The 18,835-nt window shown below is 54.5% G+C and overlaps 7 protein-coding genes across 7 annotated transcripts; 5 read left to right on the forward strand and 2 right to left on the reverse strand.

Annotated features, from left to right (window-relative positions):
• Positions 1 to 865: 865 nt before the first annotated feature.
• Positions 866 to 2,050, forward strand: TrAtP1_005957 (uncharacterized protein; the record flags this gene model as incomplete). The annotated part of the gene is made up of 6 exons (XM_014082631.2): positions 866 to 1,248; positions 1,318 to 1,350; positions 1,405 to 1,597; positions 1,671 to 1,718; positions 1,782 to 1,857; positions 1,935 to 2,050. 6 exons carry the CDS (start codon positions 866 to 868, stop codon positions 2,048 to 2,050), a joined length of 849 nt encoding a protein of 282 aa, XP_013938106.1.
• Positions 2,051 to 3,369: 1,319 nt separating this feature from the next.
• Positions 3,370 to 5,933, forward strand: TrAtP1_005958 (uncharacterized protein; the record flags this gene model as incomplete). Its single annotated transcript, XM_066112925.1, has 8 exons — positions 3,370 to 3,432; positions 3,557 to 3,627; positions 3,701 to 4,112; positions 4,171 to 4,252; positions 4,315 to 4,791; positions 4,857 to 5,175; positions 5,230 to 5,543; positions 5,617 to 5,933. The coding sequence occupies 8 exons, from the start codon at positions 3,370 to 3,372 to the stop codon at positions 5,931 to 5,933; spliced, it is 2,055 nt and encodes a 684-aa protein (XP_065969011.1).
• A 2,843-nt stretch (positions 5,934 to 8,776) lies between these two features.
• Positions 8,777 to 11,080, forward strand: TrAtP1_005959 (uncharacterized protein). The gene is made up of 3 exons (XM_014082633.2): positions 8,777 to 9,017; positions 9,210 to 9,632; positions 9,695 to 11,080. The coding sequence occupies exons 1-3, from the start codon at positions 8,951 to 8,953 to the stop codon at positions 10,789 to 10,791; spliced, it is 1,587 nt and encodes a 528-aa protein (XP_013938108.1). The 5' UTR covers positions 8,777 to 8,950; the 3' UTR covers positions 10,792 to 11,080.
• A 33-nt stretch (positions 11,081 to 11,113) lies between these two features.
• On the reverse strand, positions 11,114 to 13,583 carry TrAtP1_005960 (uncharacterized protein). The gene is made up of 2 exons (XM_014082634.2): positions 12,745 to 13,583; positions 11,114 to 12,669 (listed from the first exon to the last, which is right to left on the reverse strand). The coding sequence occupies exons 1-2, from the start codon at positions 12,945 to 12,947 to the stop codon at positions 11,295 to 11,297; spliced, it is 1,578 nt and encodes a 525-aa protein (XP_013938109.2). The 5' UTR covers positions 12,948 to 13,583; the 3' UTR covers positions 11,114 to 11,294.
• A 1,207-nt stretch (positions 13,584 to 14,790) lies between these two features.
• Positions 14,791 to 15,042, forward strand: TrAtP1_005961 (uncharacterized protein; the record flags this gene model as incomplete). Its single annotated transcript, XM_066112926.1, has 1 exon — positions 14,791 to 15,042. The coding sequence occupies exon 1, from the start codon at positions 14,812 to 14,814 to the stop codon at positions 15,040 to 15,042; it is 231 nt and encodes a 76-aa protein (XP_065969012.1). The 5' UTR covers positions 14,791 to 14,811.
• An 894-nt stretch (positions 15,043 to 15,936) lies between these two features.
• On the reverse strand, positions 15,937 to 16,206 carry TrAtP1_005962 (uncharacterized protein; the record flags this gene model as incomplete). The annotated part of the gene is made up of 1 exon (XM_066112927.1): positions 15,937 to 16,206. One exon carries the CDS (start codon positions 16,204 to 16,206, stop codon positions 15,937 to 15,939), a length of 270 nt encoding a protein of 89 aa, XP_065969013.1.
• Positions 16,207 to 16,580: 374 nt separating this feature from the next.
• TrAtP1_005963 (uncharacterized protein) lies at positions 16,581 to 18,245 on the forward strand (the record flags this gene model as incomplete). Its single annotated transcript, XM_066112928.1, has 1 exon — positions 16,581 to 18,245. One exon carries the CDS (start codon positions 16,581 to 16,583, stop codon positions 18,243 to 18,245), a length of 1,665 nt encoding a protein of 554 aa, XP_065969014.1.
• Between the last annotated feature and the right edge of the window lie 590 nt (positions 18,246 to 18,835).

An 18,835-nucleotide genomic window follows, 5' to 3' on the forward strand; every position in this document is an offset into this window, starting at 1 on the left:
TGGCTGTCTTACGGGGTAACATGGAGGCACTTGATTTGAAACTACGGTGTACAAGGCTTCACAGGGCAAAGTCATGCTGCCAGGCATATCAGGTGGACGAGATCATGTATAAGTGCGGATCATGTATCAATGCCGCCATTTCGACAGCGGCTGTATCCCAAAGTACAACTCGCACTGATTTTCCTTCTTCTCATGACGCAAAATGTAAACGATTTTTGAATTTTAATCTACTGTTTGGATTATCCGAAACCCCAACTGAAATGCAAAAATATTTCCACGAAAGGCTACGCCCGCCTCCCCGCGGGTTTCCACCCATCCTAAATTGGCACTTGCTTTAGAAGCGCCCCATCAATCTAGCCAGGGGGCTAAACGTTGCTTGCAGATGATGTGACAGCCCGATGTGACAGTGTAAGCACTGAACTCAGGACAGGCCGCAGTCTATCGGCCGGAGACCTGCCGTATTGTCTCCATCTCAAGCGCCGCCACAAAGCGTTGTCGGTCGAACAAGCCCAAAAGGGCCTACCAAGGGCTACTAGCAATAGCATTCCGGCTTCATGCTACGCAGACCTTGGCTCCATCTCGTAAATTGATTAGTGAGTGCTGGTGTCTTTGTTCTTAGTCAAACGGAATAGGCAGGTCAACACCAGTAGCCTATTGAGACATGGATCACCATGCTACCGCTGGTTCCATCACGAGCTTCTGGGCTTCCTCAAACGAGCACAAGGACGTACAGTAGAATGGCAGACAAGATGTGGTATATAATGAAGCAACCGCCCTTTGTACTGGCTTGTCCTTCCTTCTCTCGCAGCCGCCTTCTTTTACTATATCAAACGGATACTCATCGGCATCTGCTGCGTGAATCAAGATGAAGGGATCAACCATGAAGAGCCTCATTGCCGGCTCCGGCCTCGTCTCGATGGCTGCCGCCATCACTCCCATCTCCGACTCCGACATGACCAACCTCCTCAACGCCGGAGGTGTCGAGCTCGCCATGAAGGCCCAGCCCATGTGGTTCTTCGGCCAGGCCATGAGCCAGCCCCCGTGCATCCCAACTTTCGCGACGCAGCCCGATGGATCGCAGACCCCCTCGGCTGCTCTTTGCGCGTACCCCAACGTTGGCTGCAACTGCCGCACCCCAGGCGTTGCCATCTCGAACCCATCGCCTTCATTCCCTACCTACTACAGCTACGAGAAGTGCAATTCTACCACTATCCGAATCCAGTACTCGCTGTTCTACGAGAAGGACGGGTAAGGATCGGCCTCCAAATGAGCTTTGCCCAGTATGAAGCTTTACGATGCTGACTGAACTCAATTTAGTACTGAGCCTGAGGGCATTCTGGGCCACCCATAGTAAGTGTTGGATAATTGGAACAAGCCCACGTTCAATTCACTAACAGCCTCAAGCGACTGGGAGCGTGTCATTATCGAGTGGGCACAGGGTTCAGATGGAAACTGGGTGCAGAACCAGGCTCTGCTTTCTCAGCACTCCGGCTATGGCAGATTCAACTGGGCCGACATCCAGAACACATTCAACACTGCCGACGGAACTCTTGCACTAGGAGGTGCCAACGGACGCCAAAACCTCGACCACCCCAAGGTAAGGCTTCCGTTTGAACGTCTAGAATGGGCGCATTCGTTGGCTTCAGAGACATTTACTGACTGGTCCCTAGGTCTACGTTGCGTGGAGCAAGCACCCCAACTACGACGACCGCAACACGGTAAGAATAAGCATTCTTATATCTGAAATATTAAAACTGCTTCTAACTCATGTGGCACAACAGGGCTGGAACGACCCTCTTTCTCAGCTTGATGACAACGCTTTCCGTAGCCAGGACTGGTGGTATTTCCCCGTTGCCTGTAAGTAACACTCCTCAATTACCAGCCAACCCTGATGTACTTGTTTTGGTATTCGTTGCTAATGTGTCGCGTCGCAGCTGACTACCTTCGTGCCGATGGCTCAACTGCTCTGGGCCAGCTCCTCAGCAGCTACAACTGGGGCGACGCTTCTTCCAACCCCCCTTCCGTCCACAACAGCCTCTGCTCTCAGTAAATCTAATATGAACTTATAATGTGTATATAAGTAACGGCCTAGAAATGCGAATATATTAACGTAAAATGACCAATTGAAAAGCCCGCGTGCCGGAGGCTTGGTGTGATGTCTAGTAAACGGAGCGATGCATGTTTTGGACACTTTGCGGTTAATTCCCATTCAGTCAGTATGCTAGATGATAATTGGCTACTTTGGAAAACCTTCTGTTACTCTCGTACCGCGTCCCTAAGACAAGATAAAGAGCCTGTTTAAGACATGTAATCATGTATGATGCAATCAGCCTTATGGCCGAGCCCCACAGCCGGCCCGGGCCGGTTGACTCCTCCGAGACCCCCGTACCAACAGAACAGCTGAATTTGAGTAAATGGGTATCTTGTATGAGAGAAATGAGATGATAAGAGCTCTGATACACATCCATATTCAATCAGCTCCTTTGATAAGCGAGATATACTGCTATGCATGCATTGACGCTTCAAGCAGACGGTGCTAATGAGATGTTGTGACATTCTTACATCGACTGGGATCAGATGCAGCGCAGATGCAGCGCTCGACATGGGGGGTGCTGTTCTGCTCAGCTCGAGTGAAAGGCCCTCTCCGATTGGTGATACGGCCCTATACCACTGCCTAAAATCCAGCCGCAGCACCGCTCATCACCTGGATGCTCGTATTTGATCCAATGCCGATGAAGCTAAGGCAGCCAGATCCGATCCCCCTGATTACTCATCCACCACCGCGCTGGTGCTCCGTAAAGCTCCGCGCTGCGAGACCGGATGCCGGCGGTAAATCTCCATTTGTCAGGCTAGACGACAACTGATGCATCCGCACAAGCTGCTCGGCGTCCCAAACGGGCTACCAGGACGCACAGCCTCGCCTTTTGATTCAGACGGTCCAGCGGCGAGTCCGGTGCGTGCAGTTGCCAGTTTTGAGTTTTGGGAAGGAGCTCGTCCGGCGCGCGTCAGGTGATCGGCGCCAGCGACGCTGATGGCCAAAACCCGCCCGGCACTTGTCTTGCTGCCCACCACACACGACTCGGCCATTGTCGACCTCTTGGCATCACGATCTGCGCCGCCAATTGCGCCTGGTTTTCACTGCCCGACACGCCAATCCACTCAGGCACCGGCCGTGGCCTAATTTTCACTTGACACTGAGACGCTGGCACTTTGGACAGGGGAGCGGGGATCTAACTGCATGAGACGCGGGGCAGTGCTTGGGCTTAGACCCCCAATTGTCTGCGAGCCAAGCACAGGGTTCATTTTTGAGCAATCACCAGCAATTATCTCCCTCGCAGACCATCGTATTCGCCGCGCCGGTGGCCTGCCATGTCGTCGGCAAAAGCCACCAAGAAGAGCGCGTTCTCGTGCGAGCCGTGCCGCAGACGCAAGGTGAGCCTGGCTGCATTACAGCGGTGCTATGCGTCCGTCTCTCTAGCTTCCGCTGCACCATGTTGTAGTGGCCGCCGGCAGAGATTGGTCCAAAGTCGAGAGCTGACTTTACTGGCGGCTGTAGGTCAAATGCGGCGGCGAGCAGCCCATGTGCCAACGCTGTGCTGCTCGCAACGATGAATGCGTATACAAGCTGTGTGTGACTGGACATCTCACTCGTCGTGTCTTTTATATAAGACTCTCGGCACCGTGGCTGACACGTCTGCAGGAACCCGACGCTGTCGTACACGCAGCGTCTTGAGGACCGCATCAAGGAGCTGGAGGAGCAGCTCGCAAAGGCCACGGCAACGACAACAACACCACCGCCTGCGGCCAGCGAAAGCAAGTCCCCCATATCAGCTCACTCAAGCCCCTCGCCCTTTGGAGGCACCCAGCAGGATGGACGGCAGCAGGTCGACGACAGCATCAGCCGGAGTTTCCGAGGACTCAAGATAGACGACAAAGGCAGCATCACGTACCACGGGACTACGAGCTTCTTCAACCTCCCCAGCGATCGCACCTCCGCGGTCACGGCAGTTGACCTGCACCCCACGGCAACCGATATCGAGAGTCAGCGGAGAGAACGACTCGTGTCAAATGCGTGGCAACAACGCGTGTTGGAGGAGCATTCTGGGATTCCTGTACGTGCCTTGATGCGCTGCTGGCTAGTTGATAGCATCCATCTCATATGTTTCGCAGGAACCGTTCCAAACACTTCTGAATGTTCACTGGTGCTGGATCCAGCCCCTTTTCAACTTCATCTACCGACCTGCCTTTACTCGTATGCATCATTGTAGCCCTTTCCATTGGTTGGGTGTTTGCGATATTTACAGTTGTGTGTAGGCGATATGCAGTCCTTGGGCCCGTATTACTCCCATACGCTCCTCAATGCCGTTCTGTCACATTCAATACGCTGGGCAAAGAGCGATCCCAATACGCGGCGAATACTCGACGAGTCGTACGATGGTGGTGCAGTCTTTGGCAAGCATGCACGTAGTATGCTGTTTGAAGAGCTGAGTAAGGGTGTCTGCACGATTCCGACTATCCAGACACTGCTTCTCCTGAGCGCTCAGGAGTGCAGTCTCGGAAACACAACCCAAGCCTGGACATATAGTGGCTTGGCGTTCCGATTGATTGACCACTTGGGAATACATGTCGACGGGGAACGCTATCCTGGGTCAGTGCAGTTCAGCGACGAAGAGGTAGAAATCCGGCATCGAGTCTTTTGGTCGTGTTACTTCTGGGACAAGGTCATAAGTCTTTATCTCGGTAGATCACCATCGTTAAAACACACCATGGTGTCTCCGCCTCAAATCATGTGTGAGTCTTGAGCCGTGTTTGTGTCGATGCCCAATATCTGGCTGCTAATGATTGCTGATATCAAGTTGATGACTCTGCTGAAAACGAGCTGTGGGTTCCCTTTGGAGCGCCTCCACTTCAAACTGCACCGTGGAAGTACCCACCTGCCACGGCCCATTCGGCGTCATGTTTCCTAAGCATGTGTCGTTTGTCCGTTATTTTCAATGAGATTTTGATTCACATGTATGATCCACTCATGCAGAATACAGAGGCGGAGATTCTAGAGTGCTTGGTTGCTCAGGAACCGGCGTTGCAGCAGTGGTGGGAGGAGTTGGCGCCGTATCTGAAGATCGATCCTGCAGCTCTGCCGGCACTGGCCCCACCGTCTCATATTGTCACCATGAAGTAAGCACAAGTCGTTGAGAGGATCGATTTTGCAGATTGTTAACCATCCAATAGTTGCCTCTTCCAGACGTTTAAAATTCTTCTTTACCGCCCAATGCTCACCCGCAGAAATCTGGAAGACAATGTAGCCTCTCATAAGCGTTATCTCGTCGAATGTGTAACGTCTGCTACGGCCATCATAGCCATCTTTGACCTCTTTTGTCGCACATTCACCATGAACTACTGCGTCCTGTCTCTCGCATATAGCCTCTATATTGCTTCATCAATCTTCTTGCTCCAGATTCAAGCTGCTCCCGATGATGCACAAGCCCTGGGGCGCCTGAATTACTGCATCCAGGCTCTGAAGCAGGTCAAGACTTTCAGCCCAGGTAAGCCATGGATTCAAGAATCTCATTCTATATCTCACCCCTTTGATCCAGACTCAAGACTGACGCATCTTAGTCATCGGTAGCGCCATCGACTTGTTGAATAAGGAGCTTTCAGCAATCGGGATCTCACTGGATGTGCAAGAGCAGTACCAGCCCCCTTCAGCCCCCTCTCCTAACTTTCACCCAGAAAGCTCAATGTATCCAAGTGTCGAAGTGCCCTCTTCGCAACCACAGACGGCTCACCCGTTGTTTCAAGTCTCTCCAGCGCCTAGCTATAGCGCCCAAAGCATGTCCATGGACCCAGGCATCTTCGAGGCCATGTCGTCTCTAGAGCCACTAAGTGTTCGCGTTGGCGCCCTTCCGAATTCCGAGAATCAAGCTCCTTTCTAGTGGGCGAGGTAGCCTGTCGTCTCATCCTTGGAAAGCCATGTCTAAAGAGCAGTCGAAACGGCTTGAATGGATAAATTTCATCGTAGCTCGATTTTCCCAGAGTTTGGCTGTGCCGCAATAGGAGGCAAAGCCGGCTTTATCCCAGATTTTAGGTACAGTCCGACATCACCCTCGCTGTAATCCGTGGCGTCAACTTTGAGAATAATCCCGCGCGATTGTCGATCCGAGCTTCGAGCTGACGCTGTGTCATTCAGGACTGTATTCATTAGGCCAAAAGAGAAACAAAATGACGATTTGCTCCCCGTTTACCATTTTTCCGTTGTCCACGTGGCATGATCTGAACCATGGCATGACCCCCGTGTGCGTGTAATAAGGGGTCGCAGACGAAGGGCTCCAGTAGAGCTCTAGCACAAGAGAAATGTAGCTCTGCCGGAGGAAGACTTTATATATTGCCGGAATGATGCGGGGTGATGTCCCCAGCTACTAATCCTTCGGTGAAGCTCCGATTGCAATTGACAGGTCGATTGAGAAGCAATACCATGGCGCAAAATGATTAGAGCGGAAGTTGCCCGAAGACTATGGGTAGTGGCCTTATTTCCCCGTCCCGGCTGTCGGCTGCAGCCAATGCGTGCAAATATAGCAGTAAGACATTGGCTGCGGGGTCTTTGATAGGATAGGAATCTGTTTTACTTGCCAGTGAGTAGCGCTCCACGTATGCTGGATAATACCACCTACTTCCAATAGCGGATTGATGGAGCCATCCAGTTTTTATCTTTATCAATGCTGCTACTACTAGCACTACGTTGATTACAGCCAACTATTCATCTCACAGCTACAGCTTATCTATATACACTGACATTGAGGTCGTTTATCTCATCAGCGCACATTCCGACTAATGAAGCAGCCATTGATACACACAGTTTGAGACCATGTCTTCTGGGGTCAACGAGGTTATACGATGTTATACGCATTCATGGCCGATTCTAGTCTCTACTCCGCCCGAGTGAGACATGACCCACAGACACGCGGTCATCACAATCATGAGTAGGATTAGAGACCTTGCTGAAGCACGAATCCATTGCATGGGAAACGCGGTTGACAGATCATATTCCTGCTCATGGACATGCGCATGGCTGAGTGGACGGCGATCGATGCGAGGTCTGAAAGCAGCTAGTGGTTGGCTTCGCCCCCCAGAGAATCATTGTCATTCTACTTTGTGGAAATTCTTTAACAGGGGCAGCCAGAAGTGTTGGTGTACAGCATACATCCATGCTACCATCCGGCAGATGAGCTTTGCAGAAGCGCTATTCTCCGAGATGATAAATTGCGAATGTCAAGCTGCCTCGGTAGCTGGGACATGGGCTATCTTTTGATGCCGAGAGGATGGAGCACACGCATAAGGAGGCAGTTGATATACTCGTCTCGGCTTAATGTCTCCCGATGCTGTTATCGATATAATCAAAGGTGCTGACCAACAAAGAGCTATTGATAGGTACATAATGGAGCCCAGCTTCGTTGGTAAGAAGCTCTGGCTTTCTACAAAGTGTATTATGCAGGGAGAGAAGAAGGGGAATGGCAAGACAAGGGAGATGCCGGTGCGTATAGCTATTGGCCTGGACTGGAAAACAAGCCCGCAGCAACACTGGCTCCTTGCAAGACGACGGCATGATGAGTGATAGGCATTCCCCAACGAGGAGGTGCCCCGCCAGGGAGGTCATGCTGCTATTTAAGAAGTCCTCGGGATACCATACTTGTGCAAACTAGATCCATGGCGTGCGCATCCCAACGATCTCTCGGTCCTCTCAGGCTTCCCGGGCCGCAACGACTTACGCAAATTGGAAATGACGGGGTCAGCGGGAGCAGCCGTATTGGTCCGTTGGATGAATTGGGTTGTGGAACACGATCTGCTTCGTCACCCGTCGGGAGGAGGCACGACGCTGAGGCCGCCAGCAGCTATCATGGAGCCTCACAGCTGTTGTGGGACTCTGGAGCTTGGGCATTACGGATCGGAGCACTCGGAAGTTGGCCGACAGGACCCCCCCACGGATTCGCGTTTGACAAGCAGATGAGCTGCTGTGAGCTCCGTTCCACTGACACAAGGGGCGTGCAGCGTTTAGCAACACCATGATTTTGTGTTGGTGATGTTTTTCTGAGCATCATGGCCTTTTACACACGCTTTTGCGTCTGTCTCTACCTATAACCTTTTTGGCCAAAAATGAGGCGCAGCCTCAGCTTAAGCCTGGCCCCTTTAATCAGGAACCTTTTGGCCTCAGGCAAACAGGGCAGCGTCTCAATTGGGTCTGGACTGAGAGGCGTCTTAGCCGGCTGAGCATCGGCTAAACCTTTGGAGTACTGTATACTTGAATTTTGGCCGTATAATGAGACTAGAGACTGGTACATCTACCTGCAGTCTGGCAGCTGCATGGACCTCCACCTACCACGCCGAAGCGTGGATCCGCGGACCATGGCAGTGAGAACGAGGCCGAGTTGGGAACAGCTGCCATTAGCTGCGGTCGAGACGCGGAACCTTTTTCATCGCGACAATGCCTGACCTCTCGCAGTGGTGATTCGGCAAGTCTGCAACCTGGCGAGCTGCCCTTTTGGACCCTACGACGTCGATTCGGCCAACGTCGAGCCAACAGCCGGGCAGATCGCGACGCTGCATGGACGGGACGAGCCACGCGGGCTGAACAAGACAATAGCGCCCTTTGCAAGAGCCACTCTGCTCCATAGCATCCAGTCCCGGTTTACGCGTTAGTGGGAGAGCCATTGGGTGTGCGCGATTCGTTGGCATTGACTGCGAAGCTCCGCGGCAGTTGGGACGGTGCATCGCATTGCATCGCATCGCATCGCATCGCATCGCATCGACAGCCAATTCGGCGCCTGTCGCACGGCTGTCGTGACGAGCCTTGGCGGGCTGTCGCTGTCTGCTGTTTGGCAATCTGGCCCTGATTAGTGGGCAGACGGGGGCTGTTAGACCGGATCTGCAGAGGGTCGCAGTGACCCAACAGCCAACCATGGCTGGCCTCAATCTCTTTTACATCTTGACCGTGATGGTCATTGCCAGCGGATCTATCCCCAAAGGTAAGAAGCAAGCCTCATCCGAGTTTCAGCTCCCTTTTACACCATTCCCCAGAGCATTTGGCGAGGCAATTTCCCCATTTGCAACCTGTTTTCCTTGCCGATCACTGCCCCCTTTTGCATGGGTTGGTTGGTCCGTTGGTTGTACAGGAATGCAGTATGCCGTGCATGGCTAACAAGCCGACTGTCGATTAGGTTACGATGAAGGTGGATTTGCTGCCGTGGCAGACATGCCCTCTTTCCTGCATGACTACGGCCTTTCACGAAGACAATGGGTAGGCACGAGGCACGAGCTCATTTCTACAAAGGCCAACATCACGTCATTCGGCGTGTTGGGGGCAGCTTTTGGGGCCATTGTTGCTTTGGCCATTACGGACCGAATCGGTCGTCTGCGCACATGGCAGACCTTTATGGCTATTTGGATGAGCGGCTTCTTCATCACCATCTTTGCGTCTGGAATAATGGGTCTTTTGCTGTTCTCGCGGCTCTTGTCCGGCCTTGGTGCCGGCGGCCTGACGGTGGTATCTCCGCTGTATCTGACAGAGATTGCTCGAAGCAAGAACCGAGGCATGGTGGTTTCGGTTTACATGGTGCTGCTGCTATCCTTTCTCATGTTTGGTAAGTCGCCCAAAGAATCCAACCAAAAGTGATGCTAGTTGCTGACATGAATACTACAATAGGCTTCTTCATCAGCTATGGCGCTAGAAGGTCCCTACCTCGGACTAGGGAACAATATCGCGTCGTTTTGGGCGTGCCTTTGATCCCCGGAGGCATTGCTTTGATATTCTCCTTTTTCATTAGGGACACCCCCCGCTGGCTTGCGTCCAAAGGCCGCAACGAAGAGGCTTTGTGGGTATTGTCCCGGCTGCGAAAGGCACCGGTTGACGATGCAGCCGTGCGAGAAGAGTACGCGCAGATTATTGACCAGGTGCGAGATTCGAAGCAAAGACTCTCTGACACGTCGACTTGGACAATTGTCAAGGAGGTTGCCACAATCTCCAGCTATCGCAACCGATTTTTGTTGGGGCTTGCCATGCAAACAATTGCTCAGTGGACTGGTGGCAATGGTATAACATACTATATCCCCATGATCTTCCGAATTGCTGGCATCCGAGGGGAAAACCTATCCTTGGTTACCTCTGGCGCATATGGTGCGCTCAAGCTTGTGTTTACCATGATATTTACATGGGGCCTCATCGACATACTTGGTCGACGAGTGTGTTTCATGAGCGGCCTTGCTATTCAAGGCGCCACACACGTCTACATGGCCGTTTACTCGGGAATATGGTTGCAAGATCATAATAGACCTGCATCTGATGGCGCCATTGCGTCTGTATTCATCTACGCCGTCGGGTGGTCCATTGGACTTTGTACGATCCAGTATCTGTACGGCACGGAGATTTTGCCCACGCGCATCAGAAGCGTATGTTATGCGACAAACATGACGGTGCACTGGTTTTTCCAATTTGCCGTGGTGCGCGCAACGCCGCCCATGCTTGACAGGCTCGACATTTGGGGTGCGTATGTGTTTTGGGCATGCATCTGCTTTGTCGGACTGGTGCTTCTCGGCCTGTGGGCTCCAGAGACAAAGGGCGTGCCGATGGAGAGGATGGATGAGCTTTTTGAGGGGCGGTGGTACATGGGCTGGAGGGCCAAGTTGGGCACACAGCGCGATGCAGAGGATGGGATACTCGGGAGACGGACGTCTCAAGACGTGAGCAGTTCACCTGAAGTTGTGCAGGTGAATGGGCAGAGGTTTGTGACAAAGTATCCTTGATTTTGTGTGTTTTTACATTCTGTATAGTCTTTTGTATCATATCCTCTGTGTATTGTTTATGAAGAGGCTTTTCCCTTGGCTTTTGTTTCTTTCTATGAGCAAGAAGAGTTGGATCATATGCAGTAAAGTTTTGGGCTCATGGCGCTGGCGTTTGATCATTATGCTTGAAAAAGCGGTACATATATATAATCAGTTGGATATCTTGTCTATATTGTAGATGTTTAATTATAGTTGATTTCAGCCAAAGGGCTTATAATTGGGCGCAGCTCAACCTGTGACAATACTACAGTTTTGCTCATCATGGTCGCAACTTGCATTGTTCATTTACTATATAAGAAGATGTGATATAGCCAGACAATAGACACACGCACGAAGGGTATTATATATATACAGTACTAGCAAGAAGAAAACGCTTCACTAGATCACACAAAACTCAGATTCCATTCCATCAATATCTCATCAGTCATTTGGCATAAAAACAAACAGGCATTCAACATTGCAACTTAGTAGGGAGTGAGCTGGTACGAGCCCATCTTCCGCGGAGGCACCTTTGCCTGGAACATGCGGTCAATCTCGTCAAAGGTGCGGCCCTTGAGCTCGGGCACAAAGAACCAGCTCCAGGCGGTGGCAATGAGGGCCAGGCCGCCAAAGATGAAGCCGACCTTGCCCTTGAGGTTGGCCTCGTCCGGGTTCACCATGTAGGGGATGGCAAAGTTGAAGGCGATGCCCATGACGGCCTGGGTGGCGGTGGCGAGGGCAATGGTGGGCGCGCGCAGCGAGGTGCTGCTCGTCTCGCCCAGGATGGCAAAGGCCATGGCGCCGAGGCCGACGTAATAAAAGAAGGCGTAGACGACGGTCAGCGACGCCTGCACCCACTTTGCGCCGGCGGTGGGCACGACGTCCATGATGCCGATGAGGAAGAGGATGGCCGTCAGGATGCACATGCAGCTCACAAAGATGCGGCGGCGGCCAAACGAGTTCATGATGATCCAGCTGAGGATGTTGCCGCCGAGCCCGCAGGCCGTGACGCCGATGCCCAAATCAAAGCTCTTCTCGGTGGGCAGGCCGGCCAGCTCGAAGAAGTAGGTGGAGAAGCCCAGGACGAAGATGATGCCGGTGAAGTGCTGGCACACAAAGACGCCCATGGAGATGGCGGTGCGCACCAGGTTGGTGCTCTTGAAGCACTGCACGAAGCTGCCCTGCTCCGAGCCCGACGCCTCCTCCTCGGCAATGGTGGCCTCGAGCGTGGCCAGCTTGGCGTTGATGTCGACGCTGGCGCCGTACAGCTTGCGCAGCGCCTTCGTGGCCTGCTCGCGCTTGCCGACGCGGGCGAGGTGCCAGGGCGTCTCGGGCGCAAACGGCAGCAGCACCAGCAGGAACGCGCAGAAGAAGAGCTGGATGGCAAACGGCGCGCGGTACGCCCACCGGCTCTCCCAGCCGCCAAAGCCCTTGATGGCCACGTTCGACAGCAGCTGGCCCGTGCCGATGCCAAACTGCACGCCCGCCGTCGCGATGCCGCGGAAGGCCACGGGCGCGCACTCGGACGCGGCCAGCGGCGACAGCGTCAGGTAGAAGCCCAGGCCAAAGCCCAGGATCAGCTTGGACACGAGGAAGGCGCCCTTGACGCTGGAGAACATCTCGCCCAGGATGCCGCCCGCGACGACGGCGACGCCCATGAGCAGCGCGGCCTTGCGGCCCCAGCGGTCGGCGACCCACGAGCAGGCGAAGCCGCCGAAGAACTGGCCGACGGACGAGACGGTGTTGAAGGCGGACAGCCAGTCGGCGGGCAGCACGGCCTTGCCCTGGTAGATGTAGCCAAAGTCGCGGCGGAAGGATTGGACGGAGAGCATGCCGCCGTTGACCTGGGCGTCGAAGCCCCTGTTGGCATGTCAGCTTATACATGAATATATACATGAGATGAGATGTTGTAAAAGACTGAGACTATCAACTCACCAGCCAACGCCCGCCATGGCCCAGTAAAAGGCCCAAAACACCAGCGCCGGGTGCTTCACAAACACTTCCTTGACCGTCAACTCGTGCTCCCGCTGGATGTCGACGCGCACCGTCTCGTCCTTGGGGCTGCTAAAGTCGTCCACGCCCGAGACGTGAGTCTCGAGCGGGGCGCCGACGCGCTTCTCGTCTTCGGAAAGGCCCATTGCCTCGGCTCTGTCTCACTCAAGTACAAGATACGGAGAATAAAACAAGAGACAGATACAATTGGATGGATTGCCTATGAGTTGGCCGATACCATAATATTCGAATCGAACGAGTTACAAGAAAAAAGAGAGAGAGGGGATTAGATGTTCATATATAGTATTTAGCACTTCTGAGGGGGGGCCAAAAAGCTCAAAGTGGTGTGAAACATGAAAAAAAGACAATAAATCAATTGCACTTGCATGGGCATGGTTCAACTTCAAGGATGGGGTAAACAGGAAAGCCCCAAGCCTTGTCCCACTCCAGTCCCGTGGTGGTTTGATGCATCCAGATTGCTTCCAGGCTGCATATGCAACCCATGCAACGGCGCAAAGCCTGGGGAAAAAAATAAGCCACCCTCCACAGAATTGTAGAAGAAACAATGTGCCTGTTTCGGACCGATTCCGTGATTGGTAGGCGGCTAAAGAGAAGAGGAAAAATATACTAGTACCACTTGTAAAAAGAGTAGAGAGAAAAAAAGCAGTTTACTTTTCTTGCTAGCTATTTTGTTACGCAAAAGAACTTTGTTATTACGGTCTAGGACCAGGTAGGGGCGGGTAAGCCGATTCGCAAGCTGGGAGAAAAAGGGGATAAAAGAGAAAGCATTGAAGTTGAGTAATATTGGCACCGGTTCTAGCCCGTGTTGTATCCCGGCTTGTTGTCAAGTCCTAGGCTTACGACACTTTCTATTGGCAAAGCAGGTTTCTTTTGACGATTCTGCGTATTATGAAACCATGGAAAAAATGCTTGTCTGATTGCTTGTTGGTGTTGTATAGATGATCCTGTTGGAGATGTCGAGGCTTCGCCATGGCGGCAGAATGTTTAGACCATCATCAGCTGTTGAAAGGGCAGTGCTAGTGCAAGATGCTAGCATTTACCAATGAATGGCCCGGCGCTGACAGCCTTCCCAGCCTCTCGCAATATCTCAAATCTGTCGTTTCATGCTTGACTTCTGGCGCAGTTGTAGCCTCGTTTGCCGGGTTTTTGTAAATGAGAAAATTCATGTCGAATCAAGCAATTATCAATTCATAATATCAAACAATATTACAAACAGCATTTCACATACTGCATCAGCGTGTAAACTTACAATTCATAACTTGGCATCTCTTCAGCACGTCCAATCAGGCTAGACGAGGTGAAAATATCACCAGACGCAAAACAAGGGCACCATTTCACACGCTTAGCCGACTATAGCCAGAGCGGTCTAAACGCCAACCCGCACCACAGTGGAGTCCGCAGCAGACAGGGGAACAAAGGTCCGGGGGAAACGGTCCAAAAGAAGTCTGGGGTGCAGCAACCGAACAAAAAAGAAAAGAAAAGAAAACAAGTCAATTTGACATTTAGAGCCAGAAAATGCGGAGGGCGACGCTCCCCGGCAGATGTTTTGCGATGGGAGATGCCCTCGAGATTCAAACCAACACACACACTTTCCAAGTCCAACACGCCGCGACATGGCGATTGGCTGCGTTCCCCTGGAATGGGCTGCAGTGGCGTGTCTTTGCCGCCGTGGGGTAAAAGAAGGAAGAGGAACAGAAAAAAAGGGAAAAACCGCTAGTGATTTGCTCTAGTGGCCTGGCCAGTGCGGGGAGAGGAGAATGAACGAGTTGACGGTGGGCAGATGATCTGGAGGGCGAGATGCACACGCAGATGCCTACAACAAGAGCAAAGCAATATAAACCGCAATAAAAGTGAAATCCTACTGCCACCTCTATACTGCTACAGTACAGCAGCTATTCGCCACAGCCCATCCCCCGACGGCCAATTCGCCTCTGACGTTGCGCCCGTCGGAAGTTATAGCCGTGGGTGGCATCAAAAAAGCGCCATGGCATGCAAAGCACAGGCAAGATTTCTGCCGTGCAACGGGCCAAAGAAGAGGGTCAGCCGGGCGGCGGTAGCATCCCGAAGCGTTTCTGGGGAAGAGCCACGCCACGGGATGGAACGGTGGCAAGCACCAGGTCTGTCGATACGGACAATGGCCAGCAGAATGAAAGAACAAAGTGCCAGGTCAGGGTGGTGGATGAGATGATGATGGTCCCCGTCTTGCCTATTGTCGCCTAGCAGCAGCATCACCCCATGCCGTTCCCCGTATCGAGGGAAAAAAAAAAAAAAACTCTTCAGTCGTTTTGTCTACGGGGGCTCAACAACGTGCTCTGCAAACCCTGGTCCCATAACAACAGCGTCAGTTCTCGTAATCCCGTACATCAGCTGCATACCTGTCTCTTGTAAATGAAAACCACCAACAGCCCACACTCCGGGCATACTCGTCTCTTGTAAATGAAGAAGAAGGGGGAAAAAAACGGCCGTCTTCAGCCCCAGCCGGCCCTATTCATCTTCACAACTCCATCTTTTCAATCAAAACAAGCTCCAACCCGGAGCGCCTTTCGGTACAATTTTCACCTGCCGAGACAAATAGCGGCCACTGGCAGCCACACACCCCTGATCACTTCACGCTGCCCAGCACGCGTAAAAAAAAGACCACACCAAAAAGGTTGCCCCAGACTCTCCCCCCCCTCCCTCCCGCTACTCCTTTTTTTACTTCACCCACTGCCGAGCCCTGTCCGAACCCGCCAGACGCTAAAAGAGAAAAAAAGTACGTTAGGGCTTTCTTCCAGGTCACCCTCGGGCGGCTAATTCCAGCCGGGACCCTGTCTCCCCAAGTCGTAGGTAATAAAAAAGAAGACGGAGCCACTTGATAAGCACAAGAGAGCCGGTAGCATCGATCTCGCTGTCCCATCATCCAACGACCCAACCGAGACTCCCCGAAAGTCAAAACCATCGCCTTCTCGCCTCGTCGTCGTCGCCGCCCGCCCCCCCGCGTATCGCTGTGCCCATCCATCGCCAATCCGATTAGATAGATATACTTGGTCTAGGAGTGGCTCTGTGGCCCCCCCTCCCCCCTCCCCCCTTGCGCATGTCGCTGCCGCCGAATCCAGCCATGCCGCCGCCTCGGGCTCAGCCGCAGTCGCCGTTCCTCGCTACGGCCCTGGTGTATCCTGGCGGCGCCGGCAGCAGCAGCAGCAGCAGCACGAGCACGGGCACGAGCACGACTATAGGTAGCTTCGCCGTCAACGGCGGCGGCGGCGACGTGGCTGGCCTTAGCCCGGGCAGCAGTAGCGCTGGCATGGGCATGGGCATGGCTTCAGCTTCAGCTTCAGCGTCGGCGTCGGCTTCACGACACGCCCAGGACGCCTCGCTGTCGCTGGCCCCGTTGACGTCGCCCATTGGCGGTGGAGGAACTGGCGGCCACAGTCACCAGCAGGACCTGCACCTCGTCGATGCTGCCGACGGCGGCCACACCGCCAGCATCAGCCTCGGGGGTCCGTCGTCGCCCGTCGACGCCGCCGACCTGTCCTCGCGCCGCCCGGGCAAGCGTCCGGCCGCCCGCGGCACGGCCTTTTACCCCCGGAAGCGCGCCAACACGGCCTGCCAGGTGTGCAGGGCGCGCAAGACAAAGTGCGACAACAAGAAGCCCGCCTGCAGCTACTGCGTCAGCGTGGGCGCTACGTGCATCCAGTCGCCCGTCGACCTGTCCAGCTTCGACCCCGCCAGCCTGAAGATCCTCGATCGCATCGACGAGCTGGAGCGCCTGCTGCGCCATGCCGTGCCCATCCCTGGCGCTGGAGCCTCTGGGTCCGGGGGGATCGTCCGGGATCGCCTCCTCCCCCGGTGCGGGTGCGGCGGCGCCACAGCCGGCTCTGGCGCCTCCCGGCCCCGGCTCCGGCTCCGGCTCCGCGTTCGCCGGCCACCAGCAGCGCTTGCCCCCGCTGAGGGCCGGCGGCTTCGACCTACACGGCGTCAAGCACGCCGACGACGACGGCGTCACCATCAGCAGCCTGCTGCCCCAGCGTGTGGATCACATCCTGCAGTGGCCAATCTTCCACAATTCCGGGTCCCACCACCACTCGCCAGCCTCTTATCGCGCCCCTCCCGATGCCATCGCGACGCCGCCCTCGGGATCGGCCTCGCTGGCCGGCCTCATCGACATGGACTCGCACCGCATCTACCGCCTGCTGGACAACTTCTTCCTGCACATCCACTGCAAGAACCCGATCCTGGACGAGGTGCTGGCCCGCCGCATGGTTCTAAACGCCTTTCTCGACGGCATCGACTGGTCGCCCGCCTCGTGCCTGGCCCTCATCATCTGCGCCCTCGGCTGCATCGCCACGCCCTTTGGCCCCAGCGGCGAGACCAAGCTGGGCACGCAGACGTACAATGACTCGCAAATCTTCTTCCAGGCGGCGCAGAAGCGCATCGGCATCCTGCTGGTGCGCTCCGACATTGTGGGCGCGCAGTGCCTGTTCCTGTCGGGCATCTACCTCATGATGGTCTTCCAGCCCGTCTACGCCTGGCGCTTCTTCTCCCAGGCCCTGGCCGCGTGCCAGCACTTCCCCTTCCTCGCCCGCGCCCAGAACCTCAGCGCCTCGCTCGACTCCATGGAGATGGGCCGCCAGGACACGCAGGAGCAGGCCGTCTACTGGTCCGCCTGGAAGTCGGAGCGCGAGCTGCGCCAGGAGCTGGACCTGCCCGACTTTGACATCCTGCACGCCGGCAGCACGCTGTACCCGCCCTTCTTCCCCGCGCCGCCCGTGGCCCCGGCCGAGTCGCCGGACGGGCCCGACTCGGAGACGCAGCGCGCCCGCGCCGCCTGGCTCTTCTACCTGGCCGAGATTTCGCTGCGCCGCCTGACCAGCCGCCTGTCGCGCGAGGTGCTGGACCTGCGCCAAAAGTACGCCTCGGACGCGGTGCTGCTCGACATGCTGCTCGACATGATGCCCGAGTACGAGGCCCAGATCGGCGAGTGGTCCGAGAGCCTGCCGGCCGACCTGTCCATCCACACGCCCGTCGACGAGGACGGCATCTGCCGCTCCGTGCTGCGCGGCCGCATGATCAACCTCTTTGAGCAGCTCTACTGGCCCTTTGTCATGGCCAGCATCAGCGCCCACGTCGCCCGCCGCGCCGTCAAGCCCGCTGTCGCCGACTTCGCCAAGCGCGGGCTCGAGACGCACATGCTGCAGGTGCGCGTCAACAAGCCCGGCTTCCACCACCGCCACCACGGCAGCATGTTCATGATCCGCGCCTGCACGCGCAGCGCGCTGGTGCTGCTGGCCGCGGCGAGGGCCGGGTGCGCCATGCCCACGGACTGGGAGGACTCGGTGTACAAGACGGTGGGCATGCTGGCCTACTGGGAGGACGAGGACAGGGACTTGATACACTGGCGGGCGACGCTGGAGCGGGAGCTTTCCCTGACGCGGCATGAATGAAGACCAAAAACGATACCTTTTACTTTTTTACTTTTTTTCTTATAATGATGGCAGATTAATTCATTTCTTCTCTTGCGAGGAGCGGCAGTTTGACTCTTGTCTTGATCTTTCCTTGTTTACTTCTGTATGTACTTTTCTTTAGCTTACAAGTAGAATGCGGTACGACATGAGCACATGCCACGGAGTCGTGGTGCAGAAGATCATAACGACTAGGCACAACCACATGGTAGTACCTACTACCTACTATCCCTGCTTTCTGTGTGGAGAAACCGGCAAGCTAGCTATTTTACTGGGGACTGTACATGTCGCGAGGGATCCAAACAAAAGAACAGCGTCTTATTTCATCTCGCCTTTATTCATTAGTTCCGGGGATACTAACGTTTTCAATACCATCTAACCTTCAAGCCAACTGCCCAACTGCCCAATGATCTGCTACAATTAGTGCCTGCGGAGTATTACCATGCACCACCAGTCATGCTGTCTCCAGGTGGGAAATGATATTACTCCGCTGCCAAACAGTTTCGAATGAGCTGTAGTTCATCGGGGAGTGTCGCTCCAGTCAGCTTTTGGCGCTAGTCGACTAGTAACAA

The sequence above is a fragment of the Trichoderma atroviride genome, chromosome 3, assembly GCF_020647795.1.
Source record: "Trichoderma atroviride chromosome 3, complete sequence".
Lineage (NCBI taxonomy): Eukaryota > Fungi > Ascomycota > Sordariomycetes > Hypocreales > Hypocreaceae > Trichoderma > Trichoderma atroviride.